Genomic DNA, 14,692 nt, shown 5'->3' on the forward strand with positions numbered 1-14,692 from the left:
AAGTATACACTGCTTCAGAAAACATGCACTACCGTTCTTTCATTCTTACTTAAAAAACAAATCTGCATCAAACAAAAATAATTAAGTCCATAAATACAACAAAATGAGTACATGAGTACATAGAATTTATTTTAAATCAATAAAGGAGTCTTCTACAGCTTTGGGAATTCAAAGTAAGCCGATTTACAAAACTACATTCTCTTGTAGCACTCTCGAGCAGCAATGTATTCATAACTCAAAACAGGAAGTGTAACATCATCAGGCTTAACATAAAAGTGCCGTGGCCCTTTACATATAAACCACCCAGTGAATGGTTTGCTGTCCATGTGCTAAAAGAGAAATCCAGAAGGGCTATTTACAAGCCAGTTAACACAGCCCCTGATTAGCTCCGGGGACAGAGGCAGACCTGTCAGTTCGAGAGTTTGTTAAAACTCTATTTTAAAACCACCGTTTTGTTTTTATCTTACTTTTTCTACAACCCTGTGCCACATTCGGTTCTCTTTTCACTGAAATACTCCAGATTCAGCCCTCCATACACTCCATATAAGAGCTTAATGCTTGAAAATCTCCTTAAATAAAGAGGCTATTCCTACGCGCCAAAACAGAGTATACAAATAAAGGAAAACAGACATTATTCGTACGTCAGAGAGGAGGTCATAGGGCCCACTAGATCACCTCTACTGCACTGTAGTAGCTAATGAACCCCAAAACTTAATCTACAGAAGCAGCTATTGAAGAATGCTAAGGAACTTAAAAAGCTGTTGAGAAAATACAATTGATTTTCACAGATGCCTGCTGGTATCTGTGCAAGAATGTCAACTTTTTCTGGAGGCCCACATGAAAACCAAAACGTCAATATGACCAACGCTGGTGATGAACAAAACAAACAGTAGATAATTGCATGCAGCAAGGTCATCACTTTGATTGCTTTTGTTTAAATCTCACAGAAAAAGCTAACACATTTTTGGTTCCAAAACCTGCATGGCACACTGAGCCAAGTCATCCCCTAATCTCGGGGACACTTGTGTGTGCAAACAGCCCAGCAGCTGGCCACTTCCTCCTTCAATGAGGAGACAAGCTTTTGCTGGTGCTCTCAAACTTGTTTGTTTGCTTTGCACAAAACCCTTTTCTCTTCAATGGGAGCAGTGGTGTGTTACAATGAATATTCATAGAGCTGGGGCTCTCTGAATTGAAAAGGCTTGCAGTGCGAGCTCTCCCACACAGCCCTTCACCCCCCTCAGTCTCAGAGAGCGCAGAAGGGGCTCTGTTCTGTGCCGAGGCACAAGTCAAGTCAACAGAGGGGGCTGACTTTCAGGAGATGGCAGGGGGGAAAAAAAGCCCACTTGACTGAACCACTTATTCCAGCAATAATTATCATGACAGGAGGTGGCAGAGCTGATGAAGAAGTACTAGAGGAAGACCAAAAACAGCAACCGCACTGTTGATACAGAACGACAGCCCAGCTGGGTTCATTGGTAAGACTTCCATCATCAATATCAAAAGATCTGGAAGGATTTTCGATTTGACCACTTAAGCAGATAACTTGTGCAATTAGGTGGTTGTGAGTTGGTCACCCCTGAGATCCCATCTCTGAGAACTCCTTTCACTGAGCTGGAAAAGCTGGGAGGTTGTATTATGTGCAGCCCAGTGGCCGATAGCCAGGGTCAGAGTACAGAAATAATGAATGTAGAGAGTCACGGACAGTGTATGCATCTCAAATGAGTCGCCACGTACACAGCAATGAACCGTTCGTACGTTGTGTTTTTGGTTGTATTTTTTTTTACATTCACACCTAAATGTAAAGATACTGAGGGAACCAAACTGAAGACAAGGACACCAACTGCATTACGGGCTAAGATAGATGATAGATAAAGCTGCTCCTCCATTTCACTGTCAGACTCAAAAGTAAGAACAACAACAACAACAACAATAAAAATCTTGTGTACATATTTCCCTCTACCCCCCGCACCCCTCTCAAAACTCCCTCTTGCTGTATTTGTGCTAAATTGTTTATCGATCGCCTGTTAAACGACAAGCAAAATCAAGTCAGGATCAACTCCCCCTGGACGCCTTTTAAGCAGCAGTTTTAACATTTATCAGCAGTTCATCCCGAGCGATCAAGACATGGCATTAGACAGCAGAGCGCTCGGAGCATCACTAATGCGCCATCTCTGACCAAAAGTCTAATTCGACACACAGAGGCCACTCTGGGCACGCTTAGTTGACTGACTTGTGTCGGCTCACAGTGCACACTATCCACTTACTGTACATCTGCCATAATGCGTCCTCTCAGAGCTGCCACGGAGTCTGCAGAGCAAGGAAGAACAGGGATTGCAAAACTTTTCAGCACTTCTCAGGCATGCTATTGGAAAACTGCTGGCTGTACACCAACATTGGAGCTGATAAAGGCTTTAGAATGGATACCGATTTTCTTTATGGTTGACTTCGGTAATAAAGGATGAAAAACAGACCGGGTCAATTGGTTAAAGGAGGAAGGATTATAACAAGACAAGAGTTAAACTGATTTTTTCACTAGGATATCCTGAGGAGCTACACTGCTCTTGGACAAACAAATAAATCCACTTTATTTAAATGAATTCCAAAAAGCCAGGTCTCAGTTTGTTTTCGGGAACAAGCCACCGGTGCCCCCTATCACCGTAGCGTGACAGTAGTCTTAGTACCTCCTCAAGATTGAAATGAATGACTACCTTTAAACCTGAGGCCTACATTGGTTTTCCTGAAGAGGTTTTTGTTCCAAGAGCGGCACAAAGCTCAGCCTTGCTTAGCCTCCCATACATATATCTCCAGAGAACAGGCATCAAGGTAGATTGACTACCCGGAAAATCGTCTTTGCTGGAACCCTGGTTCTCTGCAGAGAGAGTGCAGATAGGATTCTTTGGCAAGCCGGCGAGTCGCAGAAGCAGGGAGGGACACAGCAGAGCTGTCAGGAGTCCTTCCTGGAACAATTACAAATGGGTGGGGGGAGAAGGAAAATAAAAACTGATGCGGAGAAGCGACAAAAAAATAGAAATAAATAAATAATGGAGAACCATCGAATGCCAAGTCATAAGAAAAAGAAAGTACACTAGCCACAAAATAAATTATCTTTATTTTCCATCTGCATTAAACAGAAAAAAGGCAATTCCACCCAAAATTGGATTGCTCTTTATAAGAATTGAGTCTCAAGAGATTTTTTTTTTTGTTAAAGCAGGTTTCCAGCAGCAGACTGTAGCAACATCTGCGGGTAAAACATAAAAATAGTTTTTTTCCTTCTTCTTTTCTTAAAGATGAAACTACATGGTGATAGAGAGCAGAGGGGTTGCATAAGTGTTTGAATAAGTCTATTTTAAAACCTCTTGGAAATAATTCCCTGCAGCTGCGGTTAATAAATCTGCAGACACTCAAAAAAAAGTGTTTTGGACAAAGAATACAGGGAAGAAACAGTTATTGAGGAATATTGCATACAAAATGAGAAAGACAATTTAGAGATGGAGACATTTTCAATTTCATTTCAATTATTTTACTTTTATTCCACGCTATAAGTATTTCTTCTGATATGTCTTCTAATTTTGATTAGGGAATAAAAAACATAGACCGTGGAATTGAACTGTGAAGAACCTAGTATGCATTACAGATTTTCTAGTATATAATTTTCTAGAAGTTTATAATATGCCACTTTAGCTAAAGTGCTTAAACTTAAAAAAACTGAATGCCCATCCATATATTTCTTTCCTTGGGGTTTAACAATTTGGCCAACACGTTGAATATCATCTTGGTGTTTTTGAACTTTTCTATATCAGAAAGCAATCAGACTGTCAGCAGCGTGCTTCTTAAAATCCCAAAATGTAAATGAGTGATATTGTTCCCTTGCTACTTAGCAAGGATCACAGGTTTACCATCACTTCTCCAGAAAATAAAACCCCGAAGCTGTAAATCACAGAAGTTAATCTGCTGAGGTGAGTTGAAAAACCCTGCAATAATTCAGAAATACACTATATCAATTTCATTATCCTTTGAAGCCATATGCTGCTGGAATGAGATGGTTCCTGCCATATGTTTATAGCATGATGAATACCTCATGTAGCATCAGAAAGGTTTGAGTGAATATCATGTTCTGCTGTTGTCTCCCCCCCTTTTTCTTTTTCTTTCTTTTGATAGACTAATTCAGAGACAAGCCTGGGCATATGTTTTTGTTCTTACTTAAGAAACTCAGTAATAATCAGAGACATAATAAGCAGTTTTTTTTTTTTTAATCGAAGAATCATTCTGTGAGCAGATGTGCACGGTGATAATAAATAGCTGTGTTTATACTTCCAGAGCGACAGCCTATGAAGAGTCTTTCGAATTAAGTGCGTTTGCGCTGCACCGCGGAGCTGCATCAATTTGACTGATTTATTCATCAATCTGCTTAACCAACCGGTTTCCACTTGAAACCTGGATGTCTACCTTAAAGGCTTGGTGAAAGACATTAGGTTACCTACAGAAAATAATAGGCTCTATGATTATAATGTGACATCTGCCCATTAATTAGACTGCAAACCATGCCTGAAGATTTCCACAAGAGAAGACAGATAACCATTCACACCATGACGTGGGCACATGCAAACAATCCTTCGCCAGTCCAGCTGCAGGGGAATGCCGATCATACTTGAGTGGGGGATTTAAGAGACCCTCTCAATGGGACACTCAAATGCACAACATGATGGTAAACCTTTAGCAGACATCCTGGACCAGCGGGTACTGTGGTGTCAGCGGGGGGATACTCACAAGGAGCAGCGTGAGTCACACAGTCACCCAGCCTGAGGTGAGATCAACATATGCTCTGCAAACCTTCAGGCATCCTGCGGCACACCGTGGCGGCTCTGTCCTCACGCCCTCCCCACCAAAGACAAGAGTGCAGGCGGGGAGAAGGAGCCCACAGTGAAATGGATACCCACCCAATGCAGAAAGGGAGCCTAGGCCCTGCCAACTGGCGTGCTCAGCGCAGAGCCAAGTGCACAGGAGTGACTTTCAGACAGCTGTTTGTTCATGCAAAGTAATTGTCTTTGTTGACAGTTAAACCTGGCAGGAGTGCTGTAAGTGATGGTAATGTTTGTAAATACTGTTAGCAGGGCTTTTATCCAGAAGACAAACAACTGTTTGAACTGGGATTCAAGCCGCTATGCAAACTCAGGGTCTAGCTGGTGGCAGAAAGGGGGAAGATAGGTGGGTGGTTGATGTGGGGGCAGCTGGGGTGTTGAAAAGAATCTCCATCTTTTCTGATAAAAGTCCATATCATTTTCATATGCATGTGATTCACACGAAATATCAGGGATCAGATGTAACATATAGGATGCTCCACTGTGCAGTCGACAAACAGATGCATCACAGACTGTTTTTGACTTCTGTGTCTGTATCTGACTGCGCAGAATGTCACATGCGTCAACACGCACAGGCACGCACACACACACAAAAATATATATACTTTTTTGATGGTATTTTTAAAAAGTGTGAAATCAGACATCTGCACATTTTGTTCTAATCATCCCACCTCTTTAGAGGAAAGTGTGAAGTTTACAGGCAAGCCGTCGCTTGCAGTGGCAAAACAGTCCTGGGCTGAAGATGTTTACTTCTGTGTTCCCAGACACAGAACAGCACCACCTAGTGCACAGTGCCGAAACAAGTGTGTGCAGAAAGATTGGCACAGCCACAAAACAACAAAAGACAATACAGTTGTGTGTTTCCTGAAATATAAAAAACAAATGATAGTGTTCCTGGGGAAACCTCACCTAGTCTTCCCTGCAAATGTGAGATTCTGCAAGTCTTTTGTATTTCTGGTATAGATTTTTATTTTGCTGCATGTCTTTATTTACAAACAAGGCATTTGATGCACAGAGGCCTCAGTGACAGACTGAATGGAAAAGCACTGGGCGGTCCACTGTGATGTCTAATGGCACAGTGGGGTGTGGATAAACGAAAGAGTCAAGGTTAACTGCAGTGTTGTCTGGGAGGCCTCTAACTTTTCTATTTCTGTAGGCTTTGCTATTACACACATGACAAGGCAATAAAACAAAGACAGGTTACCTTTTCTTTTTTTTCTTGCCTAAACGCCTGTGTCTAATTTCTGCCCTTGTCAGTGAAATAAATTGAAATGCTCAGTGGTCCACAGTTAAAGCCGGGAAACACTGAGCTGATATCATCTTCCCAGAGACGCGTCAACACGGTGGCCGAGCTGCACACTGTGGAGCACGCATGTGGAGACATGGTCGCCACATTTGTTTGCGCTTACGAAGATAAAGTAACAACCATAATAATGAAGCAAACCAAACTTGCTTTAACAAGCAGATCTCGGCCATCAGTCCCCGAGCGAGGACTCTTCCTCTGGCTGGGGAGCAGGGGGAGAGCAGGTACTGTAAGTGGAGGTGTGTGTACAAGGATTAAAGGGATTTACAGGGGATGAGATGGCGGTTAGTGATCGTTTAAAACTGCTAACACCGCAGTTCTTTCATCTGTTTGCCCAACAAACAGCCGCAGCGTTATCCTCTCCTTCAAGAGGATTGACATCTGGGAGTCCTGATTGACTTCTAAAGCTTCGTTCCCTGTGCCGCAATGTAAATCGATGCCCTCGAAAAGCTGGCATCCTCGAGGGACATGGAGACACTCTGTATAATCCCCTTAAAAATAATAATCATAATAATAAAAGAAAAGAAAAAGGAAACTAAAAATGTGAAAAAAAACCTCTTCCCTCCACTCACAGCACCACATTCATGAACCCCCACAATCACACATCCCCGTCCCCCACATACTTAATCTGAGAATCAAGGATCTGGGTGAACAATAGAATCCCTTTTCTCCCACAAACCCCACAAAATCCAGGGGGCTGTATTGGAAGCTGGGCCATGGAAAATGTTAGCATTACCACAATATGGAGGGAAGCACGATCCAGTCATGGTGGAAACAGGCCAGAACTCAGGACAGCAATGTAAAAGCATCCGGAAACTAAAGCACAAAAATACAATTTTACCGTGCCCTTTTATCTCACGCTCTCTCTGAAACAGCTCATTAAGACTCACTGCAACTTAGTGGGACTTTCTCTTATTACAATACAGCCCTGCATGGTGTGTGCGTGCCTGCATGTCTTTTTCCTTTTTTGCCTTGTTTTGTTCTCTCTCCCCCCCCAACACTCATTAAGTTGTAAGATGACATTTTATTAGAAGGCAGAGTCAGGAAGGCCTCAGCTCAAGGTCAACCAGCAGACACTGTTTCCAATAGCACCAGAACAAAGACCACCGCGCACACAGCTATTCTCAACCAGCACAAAAAGAACAACACAGAAGAATATTGCTGCACTGAATTCTGCCTGCTGAAGTACTTCAAATAATACCGAGATCCCAAATATTGGTACACAACAGTAAATATTGCGTCGCTCTCACACAAGTCATTTACATATGGGCTTCCTTCTTTTTTCTTTCTCTTTTTCTTTTCGGAGTCAGTGTACATCTCTCCTGTGTTTCCACTGGTACCATACTGTAGACAGACGCAATTTCTTTTGCAAATTTAACAAGAAGGAAGAATAATTAGTTAATCGCATGGCCTCAGATTCTCAGACTTCTTTTTAATATGGAATAAGGGATCGTTATTGTTATTTTATATACCCCGGTTTGGAGTCTCTCAAGCACTGAAGACAACAGACACACAGCCTCTGAAAGATGCAACACCAGGCCATCTGCTCCGTTTTGCAAATGCAACCCCTCAGATGACAGCCACAGGGGTCACTTGTCAGGTGGCCAGCTAAGGAAGCCCTGAACCACCTCTTCCCAGTCCTGGTTTCATTCTGCCAGCTGTGCCCTGCACTTGAGGAGCACCCAGTCACATTTGAATAACAACAAAGGGAAGATTCAAGACCAGTGGCCTCCACACTATAGGCTCCATTCTGCATCCAAACACGAGGCCTTAACTGGTCGACCCAGGTGGAGGCCTAAACTGGGCCCCTTTCAGTGGGAAATAATACCTGAAGTGCCTGTGGAAGTGCTCTGAAGATTACGACAGGAGCTACATTAATCCTGCAGCAGGATTATCCCTGCCAACACATGGCCAGGGCTATAGGATAAAAATGTAAATTAAAATGTTGCCCACTCTTTGAGCTTCGAGGCGACACAGTAACTTATTTGCTGACACTGGGAAAATCAAAAAATGTGACGGATTATTTGTCAAAGGTGGTCAAAACAGCGAAGCCGTAGGTGTGTTTATGAAAAGCGCCCTTTTAGAGGCTTTTAGTAAATGTGTCTGAACCAATCAGTTCAGTCATGAAGCAGCTGCTAGTGTGGTCTCTTGCCCGTGTTCCTCACTGGGTTATCAATATTCAGACACACTGCCCAAGCCATCCATCACACTGTGCAAGTTTGTATGCTTTCCGATGTGTTTGTTTTATTAACTAAACCCAAATGGTCAATCTGGGGAGGTGGAGGGGTGCAGTGAGATTCTTTATAGCACCTCTTTCTTGCACCGATCACTCACTCCTCCAGTTTTCGTACCCCCACCAAAAAGTAACTGTCCGGGGACTCTGTGCCTGTTTTAGCAATGCAAGTACCTGAAAGTGTCCAGCAGGGGGAGAACAAGTCAGGTAAAGAGAACGAATGTTCAAATTCAGGGGGGCCAGACCGTAGACCCTACAGCTGCCTGGAAACACATTTCAGACTCTTTCTGTGGACTAATGAATCCGTTTAAATTAGAAAAAGAAAAAAAATCTCTTTATGCCCACAGTTAATTAATTTCTAAAGATACATTTCATGATAGTAGAGAAAAAAAAATGCTTATCTGGTAGGATTTATCTTTAACTGATGATTTGCAAAGCATAAGAAAAAGGATATGTATATATTTTTTGCTGCAGCTGAATCTGGGATTTGCAAATCTCAGTATGGGGTGCCGAGACTGAGCCAGCGAACGAGCCGCCACAGAGAGCTTCAACCGAAGAAACAGCCCGGGTTTATTTTCAGCTGAAGAAGAAAGCAGCACAATTACAGTGTGGACTGTCACACAGGTCTTTGTGAATTGCCAATTCCAGAGTTTCTGAAGGCAGGATTAAAGCTTCTGTTTGGTTTTGTAACAGCAGGAGATCTTAGAAGTGTTTATGCTTTTTTCAAACAACACGGTATACCTACCAGTGGCAGACACTGCATGACTGCAGTGCACTGTGTGCGTCTGTGTCTTGTCTGGACACGATGAGCGTTTATTAATGCACATACACATATAGGTAAAAGTACAGTATACTGTCAATGCCTAATCATTCTCATCAACCCATTAGTGCCCAATTGCAGCCTGTCATTCACCTCAGACCCACATTAGCGGCAGAGAGACAACGCTGACCACAGTAACGCAGCCTCTCAACAAGAACGGCTCTGTATAAACCTGCTGGACCTGTGTTCAATTAAGTCTAAGCAGAAACATCTGTGTGAGGCTTACAGATACAGAGCTGTGCCTGTGCAAAGTGAGGGCCAGTAGAGGTTCACTGATAACCCAATGGTGATACGTATCTATATCCATGTGGAATATTTATATATATATTGACTCTGAAACCTAGTTAATTAAGGGGAATTGCACAAAGCAGCATTGAAAGATACATCCACTGAGCAACAAGAAATGGCAGGAAAACAAATAAATGGATCTGAGAACAAACCACAGTATGGGACATGACTGAAAGAGTGAAGACGCTAAAATGGCCATTGGGCCATACATGCTGCAAGAAGGACAGACCAAATATGGACGAAAGAAGCTACAGAATATATCCCAACAGATGCCCATACACCTAGAAGAAGACCACATAAAATATAGGATCATGAAAAAAGATTTGCTGGTGTCACCTGGAAAAGAGATCTTACCTGTAAACAAAGGGAAACATCTCATGGAGGCCTTCATCCAGCAGTGGATCAATTAAGGCTGCTGCTGCTGATGATGATATTGATATACACACACACACGTATACAAATATAAACAGCTACCTATAATGCATTATAACAGCTCAAGCCCACCAACCTCAGTGTGAACTGCTCCACTGTGGAGACGGCCTCCATGCAGATCCGAAACGTGATGATCTGACCCTGCTTCACAGGACTGGGCGCCACGTGGATCACAAGGTTATCATCCAGCCTGAGCTCCGGCGCCAGGGGGCCGTCCTCTGGGGTGTGGTAGAGGTAGACCGAGCCAATCCGCAGCATGGAGGGCGAGGCCTCGTCCTGCCCTGGGCGAATGGCATTATTGCCTTTCCTGGGGTCCCCAGTGCTGCAGTCACCATCGCCCTCCATCGGCTGCACGGTGTAGTACAACTCCACACTGGTGCCGTCCCACTGCTCTGCGGGCTTCTTCCGTCCCGGGCCCATCGGAGGCAGGCTGAACCAGCTGGGCAGGAGCTCCAGTTCCGCCAAACAGATCCCCAGGCTCCCCTCCAGCCTGCAGCCTGCCATCACCTCTTGGGTCTCCTGGAAGGCAAAAACCTTAATGCAGGGCAGCCTTTCAGTCAGGGCAGCCTCCTCCCAGCTTCGCCCAGTCAGGTAGAACAAAGTCTGCACTCTGGGCTTTTGGAAGTGTACCCGGTCGTTGACGATGTGCGCCCTGACTTTCCAGTTGAAGGTGAGCTGGGTGGCGCCGGCGAGGATGCGAGGTGTGGACTGCAGGAGCTCCAGGGGGACGGGGGCCTCTGCAGAGAGGTTGCCATAGCTGCAGTTGACCGTGGGGATCCCTTCCGCCATGTGGATAAAGAAAGGCTCGGCCCGAGTCTGCAGGCTGGTGTTCCTCATCACCTCCTGGCCGGCCTCCTTCAGGAAGAAGGAGGACTCTGCATTTTGGATCTGGTAGGACACAGGCAGGAAGGTGGGCAGGGAAGAGAACTTCTGTTGGCCATCTGACGCTCCCCGGCTCTCTGCAGCTGCAACACACAAGGACAGGAGGACTGTGGGTCGGGGGATTCAATCACCGGCAAGTTAAATCCTATCATGCTGATAATGAATAAGATTGTTTAACTGCATTCGTTTAACTTTAACTTTCAGTGGACTTGCAGTAGGTTTCAAGAATACTTTATTGGGGAAAAAAGCCCTTATCCTGAATTCACATGATGTAACCAAAATCAACCAAAATGAAAACAGCTTGGTTTCAGAATGGCACAGTACAACGGATCCAACTAATAAACAAAAACATGGGATATGAATTGTAATATTAATAAGAGAACGGAGCACCTGGAAATAGTTTAGAATAGAATAGGATGCATGAAACACTTCCAACGGCAGCCATATCGCATTGCCGTGAAAAACTATTCCTGAGTTTGACCCGATTCTACAGATCATGGGGAAAACGTTTTTGAGGCACAAACTCTGAGCGCCGCAACAGCTCCTGCAAACTTCCAGAACTCCTCATAATCCCTGTGTGGATCACCAGTATGGTGATAAGGTTCGTTTTGTTTTTTAAACCTCGTAGCGCCTGAATTTCGAGTTGTTCATGCCAGCTGTTGTTCCCTTTGTTTGTAGAGGTGGAAGAAATACCTCCCAGCTGAAGCAGGCCGGCGCTGGGACAGCGTGGCGTGAGAGCGCATGCAGACAATGCTTGTGCAACCTTTGGCGAGTCACCTGAGCCTTCGGGCCCAGCGAACAGCAGATGTTCCAGAGAGAAAGCAGAGCAAGCATTTCAAATAAAACATCTCCCCAGCCAGCGATGATTCATACTGAACGAGTGCACCCATCTGCGGCATCGTGGACACGAGGAGGAGGAGGAAACGGTTAAAAAAACCACGGACGCTTTGAAAGGTTGCTCTGCTTTACCGCCGACTCTCTACTGTGAGGTTCTCCTCAATCCGCTCTTGCTCAAACACACACACACACACACACACACATCAACAGGAATCCCAGACAGCCTGAATCGTAGGAGCTCAAAATACAGGAGTTCTTCATTTACACAGTAATTAATCTACCAGAGTTTTATCTTCTGTAGGGATGGAGAGAGCAATAAAACAATATCGACACGCTCCAGCTTCGGTGTGCTAGGGTGACACATTCCAGTTTCCTGGTGATATCTAACCTAGCGTAACCATGAACCTATATTTAGCTTCATGCATTACATATCTACAAACTGTCTGTGGCACGTGTGAGTCACCACACTGCCTAGTGCCCTGCCTGCTCTGTCCTGTGCTGGGAGTGTGTGCACCGGTCCTAACAAGAGCCTTCGCCCACCCGTTATAAATACACTCTGCAATACCCGTTCATCTATGAAAATCAATGGGTGGGAAAAAAATATAGGTAGTTAATACACACATTTAAAGATGCAATCCATTTAGAAAGAGGCCCAGAGGCCACACATCTGAGCAAGGCAACAACCAATTACACAAAAGCTTGCCAAGAAACGGTGCGCTGGGGTTCCTGGAGAATTAGACTATTTCTTTATTCTGTTTTCCTTCTTTTTTATTTTTCTTTCTAGCCCAAGGGATTGGAGATATCAAGGTTATGTACAACACAATAAACCGCAATGGTAGTGAGCGCTAAACCCTGGCTAGGAACATCAATCTTTGACAAACCAGAGGTTTTATTGAGTATTTAGAGCTGTAGGAAACTACATAATACCATGGCAAGACAATTTGTTTTTTTTGCATTCCCCCCAGGGCTCACCTGCCTTTCGTCTGAGTCCTGCATTCCAGTTGTTGGGCGTTACTTTTTAATATATATATATATATATATATATATATATATATATATATATATATATATATATATATATATATAATGCTTTAGTAACGTTTCACCTTTAACAGAAGAGATTAATTTCTCTCAGATTTTGGATAGCTTTACCATTTTCAAGGAAACGTAGGGCTCCATAAAAGAGAACCTGAAACCTGTGCCATTAGGATAAGGAGAAGTTTCATCGTTCCCTGTCCTCTGAGGATGTGACACAGCTGCATAAAAAAATAAAAAATGAATAGAACTTGGGAATCCCGGCGGGTTACCTAAAGCATCTATTTTTAAGGACTACTCCCTGGAGAGTTGCTCATACTGACTTGATGCAGTCCATGGAGACTTGCCAGTGCTATTATATCGTACAATAAAATTCACTGGTGAGTTATTCCAGAGGGGCAAGGCAGCTAAATTAACCTCTAGCTGTAAACTGTTTCAGTACCCGTTCAACTTCAAAAACTACCAGTAACATACAGTATATATATATATATATATATATATATATATATATATATATATATATATATATATATATATATATTTTTTTATTATTATTATTATTATTTTTTTAATATATATTGATTGTGTTTTTCTACATCTGTAAAAAAAGAAGAAGAAGTGGAAGTGAACGACTTTTTCAGAGTCCATGCTACAGAGAAATGACCACCTCTCTCTTTCCGGTGGTTTGACACACTTCACACCCACTGGCACACCATTTGCCGTTGTTTTTCAATTGTGTTTTTCGCCGTACATTACATCACACGCCCCGATGATTGTTTTTACACACTGCCGGGCACAAGGCTTGCAATGTGACTTCCGTTCAGGGTTCTTTCATCTAACAGTCTCACTGGAAAAATCGTCCCCTTGACATTAACTGCTGCTCTGTCAGGAATATGTACGCGTATAACCATGGCAAAATGAAAATGGCACCCTTGGCTGCTCACACATTGAGTTACTGACTTCTGATCTAAAAACAGGTTGACACAAATTTGAATAGGGTCTGTGACCTTTATGCTAATGATGTTCGACACAGTCAACTGGAGCCATCTATCAACATTAAATTGTGCCCCAACTAGGCCTTTGATCCCTGTCTTTTGCCATCCACTTATTGGAACTATTTCCATCAATCCCATTCAATCTGCTCACACAGGAATCAGACACACACTAATGTGCACACACACACACACACATGCGCGCACCCTGTGAAGTAGGTTCCATCTTCACCGGGAAAATCAAAGCGCCCGTCTGTCCCTGCAGAGGCAGTGCTTCCGTTGTGATCTTGAAATCGCCTCGGTAACAAGCTAGAGACAACCCTGTGATCTGTGATACGTCGTCAAGATCCTTTACTTTCACTTACAAATAACCGCTCAGCCGTGCGTACTGAGTTGGTCCTGGAGGGAATTCCAAGAAGGTGTTTGCAACACTCTACCATGAAATGACCCCGGCTCGGCTCGGCTACACAGACACAGTATCCATTAACTTCATCGGACTACCAGCAGGAAAATAACTATAGAGATCAGCCAACATTTCAGCTCCCATCATCGTCAAAGAACACAAGAGCATCGAGGAGAGGCATCTGAGATTAGTACCGATTCACCAGCTGTAAAGGATTGTTGCAAGGAAAGCTTGTGCTCAAGGTGAGGGAATAACAAAACACCTGACTACGAAATGCTGGACTATGGTTGGCTTGCTACACTAACAGCAGAGTCGCTGGTGGACATCTCGCTTAGAGCCAGTTAGACAGGGACGATCCGCCTGCACTTACATCAGAGATGGAGACCAGAAGGAAATGCACTCTTTCAAATCTATGTGGCTGGGAACTTTGAATATATTTATACCCATGCTAGGTCCACAATTCATCATTGCACAGGGGTCTTGGTTTAGAAGGAACCAACCCCACCCCCACCCCCCCAAACCCCAATAAATGCCAAATAAATAAAATAAATGAATACATAAATTTGTCAAAACAAGCAGTGGCAACACCTCTGCAAATCACAGCCAAT

General features: G+C 43.7%; 1 protein-coding gene across 1 annotated transcript in view; it reads right to left on the bottom strand.

Moving 5' to 3' along the window:
• LOC136712904 (transmembrane protein 132C) overlaps positions 1–14,692 on the bottom strand; it is a 169,406-nt gene that overhangs the window by 108,090 nt on the left and 46,624 nt on the right. Inside the window, exon 2 of the mRNA XM_066689729.1 lies at positions 10,012–10,900. Coding sequence (XP_066545826.1) covers positions 10,012–10,900 — 889 coding nt within the window. The remainder of the gene's footprint in view (positions 1–10,011; positions 10,901–14,692) is intronic.

The sequence above is a fragment of the Amia ocellicauda genome, chromosome 17, assembly GCF_036373705.1.
Source record: "Amia ocellicauda isolate fAmiCal2 chromosome 17, fAmiCal2.hap1, whole genome shotgun sequence".
Classification (NCBI taxonomy): Eukaryota; Metazoa; Chordata; class Actinopteri; order Amiiformes; family Amiidae; genus Amia; species Amia ocellicauda.